The sequence below is a fragment of the Podarcis vaucheri genome, assembly GCF_965113315.1.
Source record: "Podarcis vaucheri genome assembly, chromosome: 11".
Classification (NCBI taxonomy): Eukaryota; Metazoa; Chordata; class Lepidosauria; order Squamata; family Lacertidae; genus Podarcis; species Podarcis vaucheri.
Genome location: NC_138749.1, coordinates 65,689,142 through 65,713,113, shown reverse-complemented (window position 1 = coordinate 65,713,113; position 23,972 = coordinate 65,689,142). Strand labels below are relative to the sequence as shown.

Below are 23,972 nucleotides of genomic sequence, written 5' to 3'. Positions count from 1 at the left end.
AAATTCAGACAGACACATATTTTTGCATACAATTAATTTTATTGCATGGGGTTTTTTTCTCCCTTGCTGCGAGTTCATGGACCCCAGCAATGCTATCCTTTAAAAAAAGAGAGAGAGGTGCCAGAACTCGCCATGAACACCTTCCTCATTCTCTTAGAATGGCAACCTGCCTGAGATGTTCTGGAACTGAGTTCTGGCGAGTTCCTTCTGAAAAAAAAGCCCAGGTTAAGTACCCTGATGTCAGGCAAGCTTCAAAAAAGATTTTCAGTTCATTTTCCCTTCACAGCACAAACAACAGATTCTAGATATTTAATCTTTATTGTTGTGATTAATAACCAGCACATAAAACACATCCATATGTGCAGGGCTGGGTTGGATCATGCATCTCATAAAACAGGATCCCACTTTTTCCTAATCTCTGCTTTCAGGCATTTCAAAAGGACACTTCACAAAGTGTACACAAAGGTACACTTAATAGGTTTTTGCCTTTGTCAGATTAGGAGTCCTGCACTGGTGATGAGCTGGTAGTGCACCAGTGTCAACTGGCTACCAGAAAGAATATTGATCATGTCCCTAGAAGGCTTTGGAAAAATTCTTCTTTCAGCATAGCTGCCTGACAATAAGAGTAGGCAAATGGCGAATTTACTTAGCTTTCATTTTCAAGAAATGTTGCTCTTTAGTGTTTTCTCTAGAGAGTACCTGAGAATATGTTTTGTCACTTAGGAAGCCTTTCTATTATAGCCAAATCAAGCTTATGTGCCACTTCAGCATGCATATTTACCTTCATGACGCTGATGAATCTGGAGAAGAAATTAAGTTTTGCTGCAAAACAAGGAGCACAACTGACATGCAAGCAACATGTGTTATGCTGGATTGTAAAGATGCCCACGCCTCTGTGCAATGCAGGCCTGTGCATGTGTGCATGAGCATGGCTGGTTTTTGTTCTTGCAGGTAGTAGCGTCTCATGCCTCAGGGAAGGCTGCTTCAGAAGGACCTCAGTTTTGGAGGAACTTGTTGCAAGGGGCTCCCTCCAGAATGGGAGGATGAAAAGCCCCTGTGTGTATATGGAACATTCTGCATGTCAATCTGGATTCTGATCACCATTATTAAGTGTCTAATGTGTTCAGTACTCTTCAAATGAAATTCCAAACCAAACCAAAACCACCTCCCAGGCTATGGTAGTGTGGCAATCTGGTCCTATTTTATGGCTCAGATTTTAGCTGCGGGTTTACTGTAAAGACTCTTTCAGCTGAAATACATAACTAGGAAATGTTACCTTGTTCAGCTGCAACTCAAGATGCACTATGGCTTAACTTGCAGCCTGGCTGTTGCTGTGATGGTAGCATGTATAAGAGAGTCTGTGGAAAACAAATCCAGGTGAGTCCACAGGGCCCATCACACTAGTTCTGCAATGTGCACTACATTGAATTTGATGTTTGATTCGTCCACAAATAGATGAGGCAGGTTTTAGCTCCCCCTTTATAATCATACTTTCGCCTGATATTTTAGGAAGTACATTATTTTCCAGAGTAGTGTTGATTTTTTTAAAGATTAAACATTAGTTTCCAGTTTAACAGAGCTGCTTGCTTTAATTCCTATATTGAAATGCCTTATAGACTCTGTTCAGCTAAGTGTTGCCTAACTGTGGGCTGTGGAAGAGGAAGAGTCTCCACCCATGATATTGTTTTTTTAGCCACACACCCAAAATGTAAACATGCCATCTGAGAAACGTCATTGGTGTAAAGAATGGTAGCAATCCTTCCATCTTTTGTGAAATGTGAATGATAACTACACAGAAACTACTGTGTTTCTGAGACACCCCCCCCCCTTGTTCAGGACACGACTCATTGTATGAGGTTATTTGCAGATACTGTGCAGTAATCTTGTTTCCTAAGAGCCCTGAAGTAACATGCTGAGAACTAGTAGCATGACCAACAGCCAAACTGCTGCACTGCATGTAGCCATTTAATTAAGGAAGGAGTGTATTCCATGCTAAATTGAAAGTAAAATTCTGTGCTCAAGCAGTCCAAGCAAAAATAAATAGATAAATATTATTTTGCAGACTTCTGTCATTTTTATTCTGGTTTTGCTAGTTATGTAGAAGCTTGAGGAGCTAATTTGTCTTACTTCTGAGTAGTCTTTTATCTGTTTATTACTTTTTTACTTTATTTGTTTATTTCATTTCCATCCCACCTTTTTTTCTCCAAGGAATTCAAGGTGGTGTACATTGTTTCTCCATTTCTTATTTAATCCCCCTAACAACCCTGGGAGGTCAGTTAGGCTGAGAGGCAGTGACTGGCCCAAGGTCAGCAGATGTTCTTCGTGGCTAAGTGAGGGTTTTAACCCTGGCCTCCCAGGTTCTAGTCCGACACTCTAACCACTACACTACACTGCCACTCTGTTGCTGTTAATTGCACTGTTTTTGTGTTTTAATATCAATAACATTTTTACAGGGAGCAAGAGAGTCCGTGTGCTGCAGTGGACAGAGTGTTGGGTTGCAAATGCGATCCTAAACACACTTACCTTGATCTAAGCCCCATTATACTGAATGGGACTCACTTCTGAGGAGGCACATATGGATAGCACTACTGTATGCTGTAACTGTCTGTTTAATTTAAGTAAACGTTTGCATTAACATTGTCTTTGATAATAGTCACAGGTGCTTTGAAAACAAGGCATGTCCAATTCCCAAGAGACTGTGATCTACTCCCAGGATAAAAATACTGGCAGTGATCTACCCACTGTCATTGGAGGGAGGAGGAGCGTGTGTGAGATGGGTGGATTGCCCAGAGTTGTTGAGCTTTTTTGGGGTTGTTAAGCTTCCCCCCTCCAATAACATTTTGTACATGATAAGGATCCTGTGATCTACCAGGGTCAGCCAGGGATCTACTGCTGGATCACGGTCTACTGGTTGGACATCCCTGGTACACCATTGATACACAGTTGTGTCCTAGTTGAAGCCTGCTCATCATTGAAATGGAATGTCTTTGCTTAGGGCAAAGGTTTTCAACCTTTTTGGATCCACAGCTCCCTTGACCAACTGCATTCTTTCTGCGGCACCCCTGGGGGGCTCAGGAGCCCAGTTAGGTCACCCCTTGCCTGCAGAGTGGCCAGCCTCTCCCCCCTTTTTGAACACCCTCCCTTGTGGATCCTGCTCTCCTTTGAGAGTCCTCTGGGCAGCCACAGCTGCCGCCCCTGGTCTCTGAGCTAAACCCCCCCCCCCCGCCCCAAAGAGAGGTGCCTCCGCACACTGCCCCCCCCAGGGCCTAGGAAGCACCCCCGGACAGCCCCAGAGGCACCATTCGTCTGGGGCAGGGGTCAGCAAACTTTTTCAGCAGGGGACTGGTCCACTGTCCCTCAGACTAAGGTCTGGGGGCCGGACTATATTTTGAAAAAAATATATGAACAAATTCCTATGCCCCACAAATAACCCAGAGATGCATTTTAAATAAAAGGGCACATTCTACTCATGTAAAAACACGCTGATTCCCAGCCCATCCGCGGGCTGGATTTAGAAGGCAATTGGGTCAGATCCAGCCCCCGGACCGTAGTTTGCCTAACGATGGTCTGGGGAGCTTGTAGCCAGGGACGGTGCAACAAACAGCTGTGCAATCCTCTGGGAGACAGAGATGTTGGAGGGCATCAGAGGACAGAGGGAAGGAAAGAGGGACAGAGGCCAGCGTTGCCCACGGCACCCCTGACCACCATTCAAGGCACCCCAGGGGCCGCGGCACACGGGTTGAAAACCACTGTAAAAAACACAACCTTGGTCTTGCTGCTACAGAAGGCAAAATTAGTTTAAATAATATTTGTCTTGTGCAGTTCTGAGCATGTAGAATCTAGGTTTGGTTTCTGATCTCACTTTATCTAAAACAAGTTTTAGCAGTTTCTCTTCTGCAGCCTGTTTCAAGAGTGTGCACATAGCGATTACAGATGAATTCAAGGTGCAGAAAGTAGGAGAACTGGGCTTGCATGTTTGTCTGTTTTCTCTTTCTGGCTCTCCAGTGATGTTCCACTTTCTACCCTCTTTCCTGCTACTATCTCTGTGTCTTTTAACAGCTCAATAGCAAGTTATAGAGGCTTAGTCAGAAATTCAACAGGTGCAGCTTCCCCCATGCTGAGATGTTGTGATGGAAAATTGGTGCCTGTTGAATTTCTGATGGTCATGTTTACATGTACAGAAACTCTGTTTATTCTCATTTCAGAATAAAGCATGCGAAGAATAAGAAAATTAGAATTTATATTAACTAGTTAGAATTCATTATGGATAGAACTTGGTTCTCTTTTGGGAGATTGCTTCACAGCATGGCTGGTGTTAAAGAGGAATCATTTCTAGAAAAGCAAATAGATAAAAGAACATTGAAAGGTTTCCCCTCTAATTTCATTGTCTTTTAATTTCTGGCAGTCTTCTGAAGCAGAAGGGAGAGTTGAACAACCATTTTAGAAATGTCTGATTACTCAGGGTTTCCCCTAGGAATAAAGGTGGAAGGCTTATTGTTTCAAGGTGCTTGGATGGTGGGTGTGGCAAGGAGGGGTCTGGGTGCATCAGCCTGTCTTTCAGCTGGCTGTGAGTGGTCCTTGGAATGACGCCGTGTGCCAGGATGGGCCATGAAAACAAAGCTCCATCGCCTTGGAATTAATTATGGGTTGGCATGAAATGACATCTGTCTGGGGGCAGCGCCTGCTGGACTTGGGGACTAGGTGATTGAGGGGAATAGGTTAGTGAGTTTGGAGTTGCCTGCGAGATCATTAAATGTGACCTACTTGCACGAAGGAGAGGTGACTCTGTCCCTGAAGAGAGTGCCTGGCAAGGCTCCAGAATGTGCCAGGCAGAGTGGCAGAGCTGGTTCTGAAATGAAGCTCATTTCTGGAACCTGTTTTCCGTGCCAGAGTCTGTGGCAGAGCAAAGTAATAGTCACTCTTCTGACTGCATATGAGGTGCCGTTAGAGGCATAATGCCTGTTTTCTCGTCTTCATCTTCCCCGCGTTCAGGCTCTGTTGACTTCCAAGGCAAGTTCAAGGGCTAGCATTTTATTTATTATTAAATTCGTAAACTGACCTTCATCTGACGATCACAGGGTGGTTCACAACATAAAAATACAAAATGAGAAGACATATTGATTCATGTGCAAGTAGAGTCAAGTCCCCTTCCTTCAGTGGCCAATGCAGGTATTTCTTTCAGCAGGTAGTTCTTTCAGTGCTTGCTTAAGTTTGAGTTTTAAGTCTGTTTCTGCTCTTTAAGTACCGTATTTTTGCTCTATAAGACTCACTTTTTCCCTCCTAAAAATTAAGGGGTGTGCGTCTTATAGAGCGAATGCAGGCTGCACAGCTATCCCAGAAGCCAGAACAGCAAGAGGGATTGCTGCTTTCACTGCGCAGCGATACCTCTTGCTGTTCTGGCTTCTGAGATTCAGAATATTTTTTTCTTGTTTTCCTCCTCCAAAAACTAGGTGCGTCTTGTGGTCTGGTGCGTCTTATAGAGTGAAAAATACGGTGCCTAAGACAAGCCTGCTGAATCCGGCCAATAGTCCAGCATCCTGTTCTTACAGTAGCCAGCCAGATGAGAAGGCGGCAAGCCGGACGGAGCCCCAGAGCCCTCTTCCCCCTGTGGCTTCCAGCAACTGCAGCTCAGAAACATGAGTGCCCCCAGCCATGGAGGGCAGGGCAGAGCCATCATGGCAAAGAGCCACAGACCGCCTTAGCCAGCCCTCTTCTGTAGCCATCCAAGTTGGTCTCCTGCGGAAGCAAAGTCCATAGTTGAACCATGCACCCCGCAGGAAGGAGGACTTTATTTTATCTGCCCTGAGTCTCCCAACATGCAGCTGCAGGGGGTGCCCACAAGTTACGAGAGATGGAGAAAAACTTTTCTCTATCAACCTTTCCATGCCATTGATAATTTTATAAACTTCCGTCATGTCACCTCTTACATTTCTCTAAACTAAAAACCTTTCCTCATAGGGGAGCCGCTCCATCCCTTTGATCATTTCATTTGCCGGTTTCTGAATTGTATAGTGATTGTATAGTGCTAAGTACAGTGAAATAACTTGTTCAGACTCCATCAAACCTAGTAATGTCTGCTATGTCAGTTGCCATGCAGAACTCTTGCCTTGCATGTGCCACATGCAGTTTAAAAGTAACTAAGTTAAGCTTTTAGTGTTTCAGGTTTAATGTTACTTGCATTAGACTTACCCTTCCCTTTCCTTTCCTTTCCTTTTCTTTTCAACTCAGGGAACAGACAACAATCCCGCCTTCCCCGTGTGACTGGGACTGGAACCAGAGCTGTAACTCCAGCCCAAGACATCCTGCAGGAAAGAGACTGAGAGGACTGAAGCGAGGCCTTCCTCACCCGGTACTTGTGCTAACAGATCTGTAAAGCTAAAATGCTTGAGACGTTGTGACTAACCTTTGACCATGTATTTTAAAAATTATGTTAGTGACATTTTTGCCACAGAAAGACAGAAAATAAAAGTGGCAAGGTACAAGGGAACAGTACAGTGGTACCTCAGTTTTCGAATGTAATCCATTCTGGAAGACTTCGACTTCCAAAACGTTCAAAAATGAAGGCACAAAGGGCAGTCTGCAAATTCAATAGAGAAAATGGGGAGACGGACCTCAGTGCGTTCGAAAATGGAAGCATTTACTTCTGGGTTTTCTGTGTTCAGAAACTGAAATGTTCGACTTCCGAGACATTTGGAAACTGAGATACCACTGTACAAAAGGTACTGTAGTCAAGCTATTGCAAAGATACTGCATTGTGTAGAGAAAAGTTACTTACAGATCTCCTCGCGCTGCATTGATCCTTTGAATGCAACTCTTCCCCACTGACAGCTGATTTGATGGAGGTCAGAGCAAGGGTCTATCTTTGTTTACATATAAGATGAAGGGCCACCATATTATGTCATTGGGGGGCAATGTCTCTAACCATCAACCGTGATACACCAATCGCCCTGATAACACCATATTCGGTCTAACTACCCTTGAATGGTGAACTCTGTGGCCTCCCAGTGGTATTTCTAGACTCTGACAATTCTCTATTAATTATTTGAAAGTCATTAGAAGGTTGAATCAATAATAAAGCTGATGCCAGATTAGGTGGAATAGTTTGACATGTAATAACCGATATTTTTGCGAATACTGCAGCCCAGATATCTTTCACAAAATGACATTTCCACCAAAGATGGAAGAAATCTCCTTTCCTTCCACAGCTTTGCCAGCAATCCTGTGAGATCCTTGGCCCCTAACAATTTATCATTCCATGTATATTTCCCATCTAGTTGCAAGTTTGCTCTAGAGCAGGGGTGGGGAATCTTTGGCCCTCCAAATGTTGCCAAACTAGAGCTCCCATCAGCCCTAGTCAGCATGGCCAATGGTCAAGACTGATGGGAGATGTAGTTCAACAACATCTAGACAGTCAAAGATTGTCCCACTCCTGCTCTAAAGAGCTCACATAAGCATTACCCCTGGTCTTTAAAATTTTTGCACGGGTGAATTTAGGGCTATGCAAGCAGACGCTGGGTGCTGGGCCAAGGGGCACAGTCTCAAAACCTGGCAGGTGAGGTGCTGGGCTTTGGAAAGGAGGCGTGAGGCTCCTCCTGCCTCCTTCCCAAAGCCTAGTTAGTTCTTTCCCAGTTTGGGGGAGGAGGTAAGAGGGCTCTAGGATCTCGCCTCGCACCTCCTTCCCCAAAATGGACACCTCCTTAGCTGCCTTTGGGAAAGCATCACAAGGGCTGGGCTGCCACATTTTGGCCTCGCACAGGCCAAAATCTCTGTTTGATTACCTTGCCCAATGCATTGCAGTGAAGCCCTCAAAGGGGTTATGAAACAGAGTGGCCTTTCTCAGTTTCATGAAAGCATGATGAGGTGGGTCTCCTTGGGCGCAACATATTCCCCAGTATTGGGGCCATTGCTCTCAAAAAGTTGCATTTTGTTCTTCCAAAAATGTATTTATAGTAATTGAGAAAATCTGAAGTGAGGCTTTCTCTGAGGTTCTCTGCTTAAGGGGCATGTGGTCTCTTGCAGACGCTGCCTGAGATATGCCAGATTGGTGTACGTGCAAAAGTAGTATATATGGCAGTTTGTTGGCATTCAGCAGGTTTTGGGGGGTTGTGTGCCTGCTCCAGTCACCTGCAGTGTCATAGCTGCTCACTGGTTCTGCTTCTCTTCTTTCATTCTTTCAGTACTAAGAGAACCCAGGTTGTGTGTGCAACACTGCATAAGGAGCTGATCTTCTTGAAACGAAAAAGGGCTTGTAGGTCTTCTGTATTTGTGGTGGGGGGCTCACCCCAGGTGAAGGACAAACTGCTAGCCTGTAACTGTCAGTGGATCAGTTCCACTCCTTTCTAGAGATGTATGATGCCTGGCCTGAACTCCTGTGGTAGATTTCCAGCCCCATGTCCAGATTATAGAATCATAGAATCATGGAATCATAGAGTTGGAATAGACCACAAGGGCCATCGAGTCCAACCCCCTGCCAAGCAGGAAACACCATCAGAGCACTCCTGACATATGGTTGTCAAGCCTCTGCTTAAAGACCTCCAAAGAAGGAGACTCCACCACACTCCTTGGCAGCAAATTCCACTGTCAAACAGCTCTTACTGTCAGGAAGTTCTTCCTAATGTTTAGGTGGAATCTTCTTTCTTGTAGTTTGGATCCATTGCTTCGTGTCCGCTTCTCTGGAGCAGCAGAAAACAACCTTTCTCCCTCCTCTATATGACATCCTTTTATATATTTGAACATGGCTATCATATCACCCCTTAACCTCCTCTTCTCCAGGCTAAACATGCCCAGCTCCCTTAGCCGTTCCTCATAAGGCATCGTTTCCAGGCCTTTGACCATTTTGGTTGCCCTCCTCTGGACACGTTCCAGTTTGTCAGTGTCCTTCTTGAATTGTGGTGCCCAGAACTGGACACAGTACTCCAGGTGAGGTCTGACCAGAGCAGAATACAGTGGCACTATTACTTCCCTTGATCTAGATGCTATACTCCTATTGATGCAACCCAGAATTGCATTGGAGAATTGCATTGATTATGGAGGAGACAGAGGCTTGGAGACTGAAATAAGCAGAAACTAATAAGTGGGGGCGGCAGGTGGGATTAACAGAAACAATCTGGGAGATAGAGGCATGCAGGCTGCAATTCTATGTACACACCTGGGAATTAAACCCCTTTGAACTCAGTAGGATTTCTTCAGAGTAGATAGGCATATGAATGCATTTAAGTCTAAGGAGTCAGTCAGGCACAGAAAATGGAAGGATTGGGGAAAGAAGGCAACAGCTGGATGTATTTGAGAAACACAGGCCAAGGTATGAAAAGTGCAAGATTTAAGTTGGTTGTAGGTCTGGGACACACATGATGTTTGACATGGAGGCGATGCCACCCCCCACATCCCATTTTCCATGGTGACTGAAGCGCTCTGTGTACTGTTTAGAAGCTTTTGCCATGTGTATTGGGGCCATCTTGTTGCAGGCCTCTTCCACACACCTCCTGCACCAGTCACTGGGAATCTGGAGGGTCCAGGGCACACGGTGAGCCCTTCCTGCGGGGTGGAGAATTGGTGGGTACAGAGAGGCCACCGTGGCAAATGGTGTGTGTGGTCCTGTATCTTCCCCTTGATACACATTTCTTTGTTACCAGCAGGGTTTTGCTCATGGACAAGGTCATGTGCTGATGCTTATACTGCTTTGCAAACATCTGTGAGAACAGGACTTTTTCTGTTCTGAAAAGTGTCTGCTTATTTTGCTTGTGACCTAAATAAACCCCCTGATTACTGTGAAAGAAGAGATTTGGATGTCATTGGAGTTTGACTCCAAATGACAGGATGGCAAGGGGAGCTTATAAAAGCCAAAGAACATAATTTCACTTAAATGAAGCTAGTGCTGAATAGCCTTGAAGAAGAAACACAGCAAACTAGCTGTGCAGATCAAGCAAAACAAAAACAACAAACCATTGAGATAGAATTTGGTTCTTACAGTGCATTTGGTTTGAACTGAAGTGTGTCACTCTCCAGATTATAGATGTAATGCTGATTTGCTGTAAAGCAGGCTTTACAAACGGGAAGCCAGAATTGGGGAAATGTATTGCTCCTCCCTTCTCTCGTAAGCCTTAACCATGGCTTAGCATTACATCTCCAGTGATATGTACCATGGTTAAGGTCAGCAACAGGCCCTCTAAAGAAAGGTTTAAAACTTGATTTCAACTCTGCTTAATATTGGAACCCTGGAATTAGTATCAGAGGCTATTCATATGCAACACCAAACCATGGTTTGAAACGATGAGCTCCTGCCTACCCTTCGTCTGAGCAAAGGAGCTTGTGGAAGTGGCACTGGAGAGCCTGCTGCCTTCCCGGTGTTGTTGGGCTCCAGCTTCTATCAGCCACAGCCAACATGACCAGTGATCAGGGTGAGGGGAGTTGTAGTCCAACAACATCTGGAGGGCCACAGGTTCCCTGGTCTCAGGTGTGCTTCAGATTATTTGGCATTTACAAATGAATGTGTTTAGGGGCTCCTCTCCCTAGATGTAGCCCAAGCCTTGCACCATGCAGGAGATCCCTGGGAAGAGGTCCTGGAGGGAAATGCACAGCAGTCTTCGGTTGAATGTAAAATTAGAGGAGCTTTTCCCTTATGGACCTACTTAGGGCCAGACATTCATACTAAATGTCAGTGTTCTTCTGTTTGCTTATAAAGCATTAGCCCATAAAAATCTTATAAATTTCTACAAGTTAAAATTTAAAATAAACTGAAAGAAAAGGGAAATGGGGAGGAGTCCTATGATTGACTTAAAGTTGTGGAATGCTCTTCTCAGCAAGGTGCAGAAATTGATCTACCATATTGGCCCAAATATAAGCCGCACTTTCCCCCCAAATTCTGACTGTGAAAGGTTAAAGTGAGGCTTATATCCGGAAGTGAGCGCTGTGTGCCTGCCTCCCGGCACTACTGCCCTGAACGGGGGATGGGGGCAGCCGGCACCAGCTTGGGGAAGTAGGGCCGGGAGGGGGGAGTGCCAGGAGGTGGGCGCGCAGCGCTCGGTTCCGAATATAAGCCTCACTTTTTAACTTTTCACAGTTGGAATTTGGGGGGGGGGGAGTTTGTCTTATATTCAGGCCAGAGGTTTTTGGACTACAACTTCCGTCAGCTGTGGCTGTGCTGGCTGAAGCAGATGGGCATCATACTCCAGGTTGAGGAAGGCTTGATCTACAGCTTTTCTTTGAGAAAGGGCTGCTGCAAGGCTTTTGATCTGGTTGGCTAGGTGAGTGGCAGATTGTCTGTCATGCAATTCCGTGGGTGCTGTGGTCTTTTCGTTGTGCTTTCTGAGTATGACTGTTGTTTTATTTTGTAATCTGCTTTGAAGAATTGTAGATTGGGCTGTTACTCGTGCATTGTTTCGGGTTTTTTATTTTCAAAGAGCCAAAATTGTGTGTGCTTTCTGTCTTTGATGGAGGCAACACTGAGACTACAGCATAGAATCCTAGAGTTGGAAGAGACCACAAGGGCCATCGAGTCCAACCCCCTGCCAAGCAGGAAACACCATCAGAGCACTCCTGACATATGGTTGTCAAGCCTCTGCTTAAAGACCTCCAAAGTAGGAGACTCCACCACACTCCTTGGCAGCAAATTCCACTGTCGAACAGCTCTTACTGTCAGGAAGTTCTTCCTAATGTTTAGGTGGAATCTTCTTTCTTGTAGTTTGGATCCATTGCTCCGTGTCCGCTTCTCTGGAGCAGCAGAAAACAACCTTTCTCCCTCCTCTATATGACATCCTTTTATATATTTGAATATGGCTATCATATCACCCTTTAACCTCTTCTCCTCCTCTTCTGAAGAATGATCTCTTCAGGTTTATGTTGGTGGTTGTGAGACCTGTAGTTACTCAGCATTGGAAAAAGGAAGGTCTTGCCATTGCAAATTGGTATGCCAAGCTATGGAGTAGTTAACATACTGAGTTAGAGTAAATGAAAAACCTGGAAGATCCGGAATATTTTGTCTATGTTAAGTAAAATTTTATATCTCATGTGAGCCATACTTATCAATGAGGGATTATTCCATTACAATTCAAACAATTATGGAATGAGTTGGTAACTGTATCGGTATGAATTTTAGTACGAACTAGATTTTTTTTCTAGCATTCTTCAGGATGTTTTGTTCTTCTTTGAGTATGTAGTCCTCTCAGCTCTTGAGAGAACTCTGTAATATTACTGTTGTGCTTTAACTTAGTTCTTTAAAATAAAATAAAAAAATTGTCCCACCTAAATGATTTTTCACAATTGTAATTTCAAAACATTAAACTCTTCCTCTGTTGCCTAGCCTAGAACATTCTGAACTACATTAATCTTCAAGTGCACAAGAATTAATCATTTTCAAAGACTTGAGTAACTTGAGTAATTTCATCAACAGGATGTGCATCTCTTCCTTGAAATAACATGCATCATAGCAAATGTATACTGCTGCCTAGTTTTGAAATAGAGAATCAAATTTTCTTAGATGTGAAGCAGGTACTGGGTAATTTTTTAATTTTAATCTGCATTGTAATAAAGCCTTAGTTGATGTTTTAAAATGTCACCCTTAATGGTTGCTGTATTAGTTGAACACATATATATTGACTTCTTAATTATCACTATAATAATTAAATGCATATTTGACAGCTTAACGCGAGTTAATTGTGGGTCTGGTACATCCCTCTATTGCAAGGGATTGCAAGACTCAGAGGGAATAATATTGCTAATGTTTGAAAAACTTCTCATTATTTCAGAATAAAGCTTTGCTCTTTGCTCTCTCCCCCCCGCAGCTCCCCATTCCTTTTTGTATCTTGCTGTTCCAAAATAAGAAACTTTCCACTGGATCTCTCCTCTTGCTCCCTGATTTGCTTGTCAATATGCCAACCTGGACATGGGTGGAAGGAGAGGCCTGGCCACAGAACATAGTTCTGCCTGAACCTAGAGCTCCGTACAGGACAGGTATCCTGGTTCCAAGCTATACAGGGCTTTGCACACCAAAACCAGCACTTTGAACCTAGCCTGGTAGCTAATTGGGAGCCCATGCAATTCTTTCAGCAGTAGCATAATACAGTGGCGATATTCTGCCCCAGTGAGACGTCAAGCTGCCATGTTTTGAACTAGCTGAAGTGTCTAGGTCAGCCTCAAGAGTAGTCCCACAGAGAGGACATTGCAGCTTTTGGACAAGCTAACCTGATCCAGAATCGGCCATAGCTGTCTCACTCACTGAAGCTGGTAAAAGACACACATAGCCACTGAGGTCACCTGGGCCTCTGGTAATGGAGAACACCCCCAGACGATGAACCTTCTCCTTTGGTGGGGGCAGGGGGTAGGACTGCATTCAAAGCAGGCAACTGACCAATGATGAGAGGTTGTCTTGATGTCAGATGGGAGCAGTCCCCAGCAGGTCCTCTTATCAGTTAGGCATACCTGCAGAAGGCAGGTCTGGTCAATTCTATTTTTGAACCCACTACCAAGGATTGTAGGGACGCGGGTGGCTCTGTGGGTTAAACCACAGAGCCTAGGACTTGCTGATCAGAAGGTCGGTGGTTTGAATCCCTGCGACGGGGTGAGCTCCCGTTGCTCGGTCCCTGCTCCTGCCAACCTAGCAGTTCGAAAGCACGTCAAAGTGCAAGTAGATAAATAGGTCCCGCTCCAGCGTTTCCGTGTCTGCTCTGGTTCGCCAGAAGTGGCTTAGTCATGCTGGCCACATGACCCAGAAGCTGTATGCCGGCTCCCTCGGCCAGTAAAGCGAGATGAGCGCCGCAACCCCAGAGTCGGTCACGACTGGACCTAATGGTCAGGGGTCCCTTTACCTTTACCTTACCAAGGATTTTAAAGCTGTACCATCTGCAGGGGACAGCTCTGGGCAAATGGTATTCTTCATCATACTTGCAAATTGTTACTTCCTCCCAACTGGTAATCACTGTTTGCAGTTTTAACATATCCAACCTGGCATGAGGCTTCCACAGGTGGATTAACTGAACCTTCACCTATAACTTAGAAGCAGTAGTTTACATTTGATTTATATTTACTGTGATTTTGAAATGGAAATAAGGCATGTAGAGTTGTGGCAAGACTGGATGTGTTGACACTCTTTCTTCCAGTGTTGCTCATTGTAAGCACAGATTTAGCCACAATAATAACTATTCATTATCAACTAGTATTAGGTTCTGTTTTGTTTATGCATTTGGCCTCACAGGTTTATACCAAGGGAATCCAGTCTTTTGGGTCATGGGGGACATTCAGAAATCAAAGGATGGTTTTCAGCTATGTTTACTCAGAGGAAAGCCACTGAAATTACCGTATTTTTCGCCCTATAGGACGCACTTTCCCCCCTCCAAAAATGAAGGGGAAATCTGTGTGCGTCCTATGGGGCAAATACAGGCTTTCGCTGAAGCTTGGAGAGCGAGAGGGGTCGCTGCGTACTGACCCCTCTCGCTCTCCAGGCTTCAGGAAGCTATCAGCAAGCCGTGGGAGCCCGCGGGAGTTTCCGCAGGGCTCCCCAGGCTGCGAAAAGCAGCCTGCCACCCGGCGCGCCCTGAAGCAGAGCGCCCCTCGTACCGGGCAGACATCGGCCAGCCCCACAAGCTTGGGGGACAGCGGGGAGGCGGAGCACCGCCATACCGCTGTTCCCCGACCTGGTTTTGGGGGGGGAAATAAAGGAAAAAATGTTTTCCTTTATTTCCTTTTTTAAAATAAATATTTATTAAAGTTTTCACAGTATTACATAATGAAAAATAAAAAATAAAAAACACTTAAAAATAATTCCATCTTTTCGTCACTTATCTTTCATTTACTTGTTTCCCGGACCTCCTCATACCTCCCTTTTTTGTATTCCAGTTCAATTTATTAGTTCAGCAATTCCTTTCCCTCCTTATTATCCTGATCTTTAATCTTAATATATTGTAGCATTAAATTTTTACCTATTAAAAATCCAATTTTTCCATATTCTTTTATACCATTACAGCTAGAAACCACTTAACTTCAATCAAACATCATTCTAACATTCATTAATTTTGCAATATTTCTGTAAATAGTCTTTAAATTTCTTCCAATCTTCTTCCACTGACTCTTCTCCCTGGTCTCGGATTCTGCCAGTCATTTCCGCCAATTCCATGTAGTCCATCATTTTCATCTGCCATTCTTCCAGAGTGGGTAAGTCTTGTGTCTTCCAATACTTTGCAATAAGTATTCTTGCTGCTGTTGTAGCATACATAAAGAAAGTTCTGTCCTTCTTTAACACCGATTGGCCGACTTATGCCCAGGAGAAAGGCCTCTGGTTTCTTCAAGAACGTATATTTAAATGCCTTTTTCAATTCATTATATATCATCTCCCAGAAAGCCTTAATCCTTGGGCACATCCACCAAAGGTGAAAGAATGTACCTTCAGTTTTTTTACATTTCCAACATTTGTTATCGGGCAAATGGTAGATTTTTGCAAGCTTGACTGGGGTTATGTACCACCTGTATATCATTTTCATAATATTCTCTCTTAAGGCATTGCATGCCGTAAACTTCATACCTGTGGTCCTTAACTGTTCCCAGTCAGCCATCATTATGTTTTGTCCAACGTCTTGTGCCCATTTAATCATCGCAGATTTCACCGTTTCATCCTGAGTATTCCATTTCAACAGCAAGTTATACATCTTTGACAAAGTCTTAGTTTTGGGTTCTAACAATTCTGTTTCTAATTTTGATTTTTCCACCTGGAAGCCGATTTTCTTATCCAAATTTTATGCCTCTATTATCTGATAATAATGAAGCCAATCACGCACTTTGTTTTTTAGTTTTTCAAAACTCTGCAATTTCAATCTATCTCCATCTTGTTCCAAAATTTCCCAATATTTCGGCCATTTGACCTCCATATTGAGCTTTTTCAGAGCTTTCGCTTCGATCGGTGACAGCCACCTTGGGGTTTTATTTTCCAATAAGTCCTTGTATCTTATCCAAACATTAAACAATGCTTTCCTGACAATATGGTTTCTAAATGCTTTATGCCCTTTGACCTTATCATACCACAAATATGCATGCCATCCAGATACGTTGTTAAAACCTTCTAAATCCAAAATGTCTGCGTTTTCAAGAAGCAGCCATTCTTTCAACCAGCAAAAAGCTACTGATTCACAGTAAAGTTTCAAGTCTGGCAGGGCAAATCCACCTCTTTCCTTTGCATCAGTTAGTATTTTAAATTTTATTCTAGGCTTCTTGCCCTGCCAGACAAATCTAGAAATATCTCTCTGCCACTTCTTGAAACAGTCCATTTTGTCCACAATTTGCAATGTTTGAAACAAAAACAACATTCTAGGCAATACATGCATTTTTATCGCATCAATACGGCCTAGCAGTGAAAGCTTCAAATTTGACCAAATTTCTAAATCTTTTTTCAATTCAACCCAGCATTTTTCATAGTTGTCTTTAAATAAATTCCCAGTTTTTGCTGTCATGTTAATCCCCAAGTATTTGACTTTCTTAACCACTGTTAAACCTGTCTCATTCTGAAACCTCTCTCTCTCAATTGGTGTTAAATTTTTCTCTAAAACCTTGGTTTTTGACTTATTCAGTTTAAACCCTGCAACCTGACCAAATTCTTGAATCAGTTCTAAAACTCTTTTAGTACTAGATTCTGGCTCCTGTAACGTCAATACTAAGTCATCTGCAAATGCTCTCAATTTGTACTGTTTGGCTCCGACCTGTATACCTTTAACCAAGTGGTCCCTTCTTATCATATTCAGCAAAACCTCCAGGACCGATATAAAAAGCAATAGGGAGATTGGGCAACCTTGTCGTGTCCCTTTTTCTATCTTAAATTCCTCTGTCACCACATTATTTACAATCAATTTAGCCTTTTGTTCAGAATATATTGCACTTATACCATTTTCAAAGCCTTGACCTACCCCCATACCCTGTAAGTTTTTTTCCATAAAAATCCAAGAAATGTTGTCAAAGGCTTTCTCCGCGTCCACAAAGATTAAAACTGCCTTAGTGTTTATATTCACTTGTAATTTTTCTAAAATATTAATTATGTTTCTCACATTATCAGATAGATGTCTTCCTGGGAGAAAGCCTGCTTGGTCCTTATGTATCTCTTCCACTAACACTCTTTTTAGTCTTTTAGCTAAAATATCTGCAAAAATTTTGTAATCCACATTAAGCAATGATATGGGGCGATAGTTCTTAAGCTGCGTCTTTTCAGTCTCTGTTTTCGGTACAAGTGTGATATATGCTTCTTTCCACGACTCTGGTGCCCTTTTCCCCTCCATTATTTCATTACAGACCTCTTTCAAAGGTTGTACTAGCCATTCTTTTAAAGATCTGTAATATCTAGAAGTCAGTCCATCCGGTCCTGGAGATTTACCCAATTGCATATTCTGAATGGCACCTTCTATCTCCTGTTCAGTTATTTTGTAATTCAACATTAATTTATTTTCTTGAGAGATTTTTTGTAATCCATTTGTTTTCAAAAATTGATCTACGTCAGTTTCTTTCTGTGACCCTTGTGTATATAGTTGTTTAAAATACCTCTGGAAACAATTTCTAATCTCAGCTGGGTTCTGTATATTCCTTCCTTCCACTTCTAAATTTGTAACTGTATTTAATTTTTGTCTTTTTTTCATTTGCCAAGCCAGCAATTTCCCACATTTATTAGCCAACTCGAATGTCTTTTGTCTCATTTGTTTAATTTTCCACTCTATCCCCTGATTCATCATTTTCATATATTGCACTTGATATAACTTTATTTCTCTCAAAATCTCTTGAGACTTTGGTTTTGCTCTCATTTTTTTTTCCACTTTCCTTTATTTTCTCCAAAATTTTATCCTTCTTCTCATTTTGGATTCTCTTCTTTAATGCATTCTGTTGTATCAGGAACCCTCTCATAACCGCTTTACTTGCGTCCCAAATTACTCTTTTTTCCACATTGGTGTTCATATTTATCTCAAAATAGTCTCTCAAGGTTTTTTGAGCCTTCTTAAGCACTTCTTCATCTCTGAATAAGGTGTCATTCATCCTCCATCTAAAGGAGCCAATTGGTATTAGTTTCATTTCCATCTTAACAGCATTATGGTCGGAGCAGGTTTTTGGGCAGATTTCCACTTTTCTTGTCTTTGGTGCCATTCCTCTAGTTACCCATATTTGGTCAATTCTTGTCCATGTCATATTGGCTTCAGAAAAGAAGGTTCCTTCTTTAGCCATGGGGTTCTTTGTTCTCCAAATATCAACTAAGTCCAAGTTGTCTGTCATCTCAAAGAAAGTTTTCGGTAGTCTACCATCCTTAGTGACTACCTGTCTTTGTGCTTTGTCCATATGTGTAGATACCACTCCATTCATGTCTCCCATCAAAATCACATTATAATCCAGATAGTCCATCAGGGTCTCATGCAACTTTTTAAAAAATCCTTTATTTCCCCCCAAAAAAACTAGGTGCGTCCTATGGGATGAAAAATACGGTAATGGACCTAATTTAATCATGTTCATTTTCAGTGGGCCTACTCTGAATAAAACTTAAACTGTTGTAAGGTAAAGGAACCCCTGACCATTAGGTCCAGTTGTGACCGACTCGGGTTGTGGTGCTCATTTCGCTTTATTGGCCGAGGGAGCTTCCGGGTCATGTGGCCAGCATGACTAAGCTGCTTCTGGCGACCCAGAGCAGTGCACTGAAACGCTGTTCTGTTGTGGGCACCACAAAATATCAATTTCATAGAAGATACTCGGAGACACCATTGAGGTCAGGGGGTCATTCCACGTCATGTCAAGACGGTCATGTCACCCACCGTCTCAGATTTTGATGAAACTTGGTGTACCCCCTTTTCTTCTTCTCCATAACCAATGATCGGATCTCTTTGAAATTTTACACAGAGCTCAATAAGAGGATGAGGATTTCAGGAAAAATACACCATTCAAAAGATTTTATAAATGCCATATATATATATATATAATTAATGTACTTTTTTGGTGGAAAATCTAGGTTTAGAAAACCTCAATTTTCAGCATGTGGGTATGATGGAACTCAAAGTTTTTGATGTTGAAAATTATCACAAAGATATACTCTTTCTCGACAAAGAATGAAATTTATGGGTTTTTTATTCCCTGTTAACATTTTTTTTACCTTTTTTGGACACCGTGGGGAAAAATGGCTACTGGGTACAACTTTCCTACAATCCATAGCTGTAATAGAAAAATATAATGAAACAAAGTTGTTCATCATAAAAATTAACATAATAGTATGCACTTTCAGGGGGAAACTTATAATATCCAATATTATGTTAAAAGGGTAAAGGGACCCCTGACTGTTAGGTCCAGTCGCGGACAACTCTGGGGTTGCAGCGCTCATCTCACTTTAATGGCTGAGGGAAGCTGTGTACAGCTTCTGGGTCATGTGGCCAGCATGACTAAGCTGCTTCTGGGTTGCGGTGCTCATCTCGCTTTGTTGGCCGAGGGAGCCGGTGTACAGTATGACTAACCCGCTTCTGGTGAACCAGAGCAGCGCACGAAAACGCTGTTTACCTTCCCGCCGGAGCGGTACCTGTTTATCTACTTGCACTTTGACGTGCTTTCGAACTGCTAGGTTGGCAGGAGCAGGGACCGAGCAACGGGAGCTCACCCCGTCGTGGGGATTCGAACCACCGACCTTCTGATCGGCAAGGCCTAGGCTCTGTGGTTTAACCCACAGCGCCACTCACATTCCAGCAAATATTATGCTAGAAATATATATATAAAATAAAAAAAAGTTCAGTAGCACCTTAGAGACCAACTAAGTTTGTTCTTGGTATGAGCTTTCGTGTGCATGCACACTTATTCAGATGCGATATTATGTTAATACATGTAAAATGTACATGTGCCAAGGGTAACGCAGATTTCATGAAACTTTGAAGTGCTATGAAATTAAAACCGTTTGAGATAGAGGGGAAAAATTAAGGGGGTTTCTGTCAACCACAAGAGAAGGGTGTACACCAAGTTTCATCAAAATCTGAGATCGTGGGTGGTGAAACCCTTGTTTTTTGCGTTGATTTGATGTGGAATGACCCCAGGGAGAGCAGGAAAGAAGGACTATGGCATAAGAGGATGGGTTGACAAGTAATGAAAAAGAGTTATTTTGAGTTATCTCTCCTAAACAACCTCATTAGCTAAGAAGCCATACTATCTCTGAGTTTGATTTCTTCATTGTCTTTCTTAGGAAAGATGACTCCAGATAATATCCCTAACTCCCCTACTACTTGTCAGCCCTTCCTCTTATCCTTTAGTCCTCCCTTTCCTGAGCTTAGGCCATTGGGAAAGAGGGCAGCGGCGTAGTAGGGATAAGCCGGAAACCAGAAGCACCTCTGCCTCCGAGGCTGAGAGGCAGCAGCACGGAGATCTGTGGCTGCAGCAGTGAAATGGGACCAGGACCCTGGAGAATGCAGGATGGGATCTTGACCTTGCAACACAATAAAATTACTGCATTTCCTGTTAAGTGTAATTAAAGCAACTATTGTCTCCAATTCTGGGAATAGAAATGGTGTGCCCCATGCCCATCTTCTACAATTGGCCACTGAGCTTTGTGGGATAAGGCCTTTTTAGTATGTAGCGGGGCTGAACTTGTATGTGTGGGTGAACTTTATATTAAGTGCATATTTGTGTGTGTATTTTCACACACTTCCTTCTTGATAATTGGCTTCTAATACTGATTTCCTGTTCTGAAAGTAACTTGACATTGGTTTTAGGAGGGAAATATGTTGGGCATGCATTGGATAGGTGCTAAAATACCACTTTGTTGTCTTAGTTACTGCACTGCAATTGTTCAGTGTATATGCATTGCTCTGGCCACTGTATATCTATTGCATAAAGGGAGACAAAACAAATGTACAGTAGTTACAATGACCACTGTTTGGCTTCTTCAGGGTGAGGGCTCGCGAAACAAGATATCTGAAAGACTTTCTGGTGGATTTCGAGGGTGTCAAGTCTCTTTTAACGAGGAAAAGCGAGCCGCCGACCTGGCTTCCCACGCCCGCTTGGCTGGCTGCCCTCAAGCCGCCCTGTCTCCTTTCCAGGCGTCCCTCTTCCCCCTTCTTCCCCGCCCGGCGGGGCCTTCCTTCTCGGCTTCTCCCGCCGCTCCGCCTGGGCCGGAGCCCCGCGCTCGGCTCCCGGGGAGGCGCCGGAGGCTGAGCCGCGTCGGGGGCGGGGCGCGGGCGGAGTCCGGCGGGGAAGTCGCGTCGCTTCCGAGGGGGGCCCGCCAGTCCCGGGCGAAGCGTCGCGGAGATGCCGGTGAGAGGAGGCGGCGGGGGCTCTCTGCTGCGCGCGGCCGCCCTGCTCTCGCCGCGGCTTCGGGTGAGTGGGCGGGCGGGCGGGCGGGGGGGCCGGGCGGCAGCGGCGCTCGCCTTCCGGGCGGAGGAAGCCCTTCCCGGAGCCGCCTTCGCAACTCGCTTTGTGGACCTTTCTCCGCCTTGGCGGCCCTTGGCCCCCGGCCGACACTTTTCTTTCTCCATCCTCCTCTTTGCCAGCGGAGAGGAACAGGTCATGAGTCGGAGGAAGGGAGCGCGAATGTCCCAACCAGTTTGTTAAACTTTAATATGCTCCAAGACTCTCCGTTTACGTTTTTCATATACTCTGAAAATCCAGTTTTAAAATCTGAGGTGTGTGTCCTCTTTGCTGCATTGTTTTGATTTTATGTACTTTCTTTTTTAAGCATCAGTTTTATGTATAACTTTCGTCTTTGTTTGGTTTGAGAATGGTGGGGTTTTATGGACTAACTTAAAAGGCATACTTCCACAAAAGAATAAGATCCTTTGTATCTTCCTTTATGCTGTTTTTATTCCTTTCACTTATATTAATTTAACATGACTGTAGATTATGTTCACCTTGATCATTAGCTGGCTGTACCTAGGAGTTTCACTGAGAAAAATGCTTTATATTAATACCCAGATATCCTAATAACATAAAGTGAGATAACAATTACTGGGATTGCATAACATGAGTAATGAAGGCCGAGATGCAGTGACAAGCCTGCGGCCGTCCATCAAGCCCCATGATTCATATTCAGGTTTAACACATACTCCGCTTGAGCTTGCCGTGTGTCTGAGTTTATGGAGATGACTCCACAAAGAGAATCATTGGGAAAACTTGCAAAGAGAACTACGTATTTCTCAATTGCTGGGCGTGTGGCGACTTCATAAGTGCATGTTGAAAAATCTCCCTAGAAAGTGCAGTCTGGGTTTGAAGTCATTGTAGGGATCATATAAGCTTAAATTTAGAAGGAACTATGAGGGTCATTATGGGACGTGGGTGGCGCTGTGGGTTAAACCACAGAGCCTAGGACCTGCCGATCAGAAGGTCGGCGGTTCAAATCCCTGCGTGACCCGGAAGCTGTACGCCAGCTCTCTCGGCCAATAAAGCGAGATGAGCGCCGCAACCCCAGAGTCGGTCACGACTGGACCTAATGGTCAGGGGTCCCTTTACCTTTACCTTATGAGGGTCATTAATCCAATGTGGGAATCTTTTGTCCAACATGGGGTTTGAACTCACGACCATGAGATTAAGAGTCTTCTGTTCTACTGACTGAGCTGTCCCAGCCAAAATGCTAAAAGACAAGGAGTCTTACTGATACTTTTAAGTTAAAGGCTGCAGGTTGATTTAAGCTAGGAATTGAATAAGAAATTAAATTAATTTGTTAAATCTGCTGGCCAGGATGGACCTGCTACTGCTGGTCAAAATGTCTGTGGTATAAAGCAGCTTATCTTTATTCCTTTAGCCATTCTATCTTTATCACTTTTGTGTCTAACCTTTGTCATAATTTCTGTAGTATAAAGCTCGGATGTTTTATTTAACATATTAAAAATACTTAGTTAAATTTTGAGCATAAAATTGGCATGTTGTTCAACAAGATAATATAGTAAAAATATGATATGCAGCCCAACTGTATGAGGCAGCGAAACCAATTGTACACAATAGTGCCAAATGATTATTTTTGTTTTCAGCTACTTTTTGTATTATTTGTTTCCTTTGACATGAGCTACAGATGGCAAAAAATAGCTATAAAAACCTGTATTGAACTTTTGACAGTACAGCTGTTGTTTGTTTTGCTTGGTTGTCTTAAAATTACGGCAGAGGCCCTTTGAGAGTACTGCTTGCTAATTCCTTCTAGCTATGCATATCTATTATTCATTTTTAGTTTAAATAATGTAGTTTACTTAATCTGAACTGGTTGCCTTTGTATAGACCCAATAAAATGTTGATCATTGGAGCTTGTGGAATTATGCAAACATTTTAGATTTTAACATGATTGTGTCGAATGAAACATCATTTCGGGTCATCTGCTGCTGATCAGTGATAAACAGGACTTGACCTGCCCTCCTCTCAAAAGCCTTTATTTTCTCTTTCTCTGTTCTCTTTTCGAATGTTGGCAAAAGGCTTATCTTCCTGGCTTATGCGAAAGTATTCAGCATCCAAGATTGTTCTGTCAAAATACAGGATTGGGCCCAGCTAAGTAACTTCCATGGGTAAACTAGTTTCATTATGGAGCAGCATGGGGACTTGCCATCTAGAATAACTTTGTCAGAGAAGCATAATGTGCATTTGTTTTGCTGTGATGGTTGTGTATGTACTAGGAAAAAGTGGCTTAGGGCATGTCCACAACATCTGTTTTTCATGTTGTAAGTGGTTGGTGCAGCCTGTTCATCAGCCTGAGTCTTAGAGTCATAGAATTGTAGACTTGGAAGGGACTTCAAGGGTCATCTAGTCCAGCCCCCTGCAATGCGGGAATCTCAGCTAAAGCATCCATGACAGATGGCCGCCCCACCTTGGCTTAAAAACCTCTAAGGAAGGAGAATTCACCACCTCCTGACTGTTCCCACTGTCAAACAACTCTTACTGTCAGAAAGTTCTTCCTGATGTTCTTTCTTGTCTTGTCCCTACTTATTCTGGATTTCTTCACACAAGGTAGTGTTCCGTTAACAAAATGCTAATTTCCCCATGATTAGTTTTTGAAATACAGTGGTACTACTGGTTGCGAA

The 23,972-nt window shown here is 43.4% G+C and overlaps 1 protein-coding gene across 5 annotated transcripts in view; it reads left to right on the top strand.

The window, feature by feature from the left end:
* The window catches only part of TJP2 (tight junction protein 2), a 110,607-nt gene that overhangs the window by 21,294 nt on the left and 65,341 nt on the right, over positions 1–23,972 (top strand). For 2 of the 5 annotated variants that reach the window (XM_082241517.1, XM_082241513.1), the window contains one exon: positions 6,229–6,349. Coding sequence is in view for 1 of the 5 variants with exons in the window: in XM_082241514.1 (XP_082097640.1) it covers positions 21,223–21,291 (69 nt within the window). In the remaining 4 variants the exon portion in view is untranslated. Of the gene's footprint in view, positions 1–4,990; positions 5,011–6,228; positions 6,350–21,218; positions 21,292–21,571; positions 21,597–23,972 lie in introns of those variants that run through there. The other 3 variants (XM_082241516.1, XM_082241514.1, XM_082241515.1) reach the window with 3 other exon arrangements.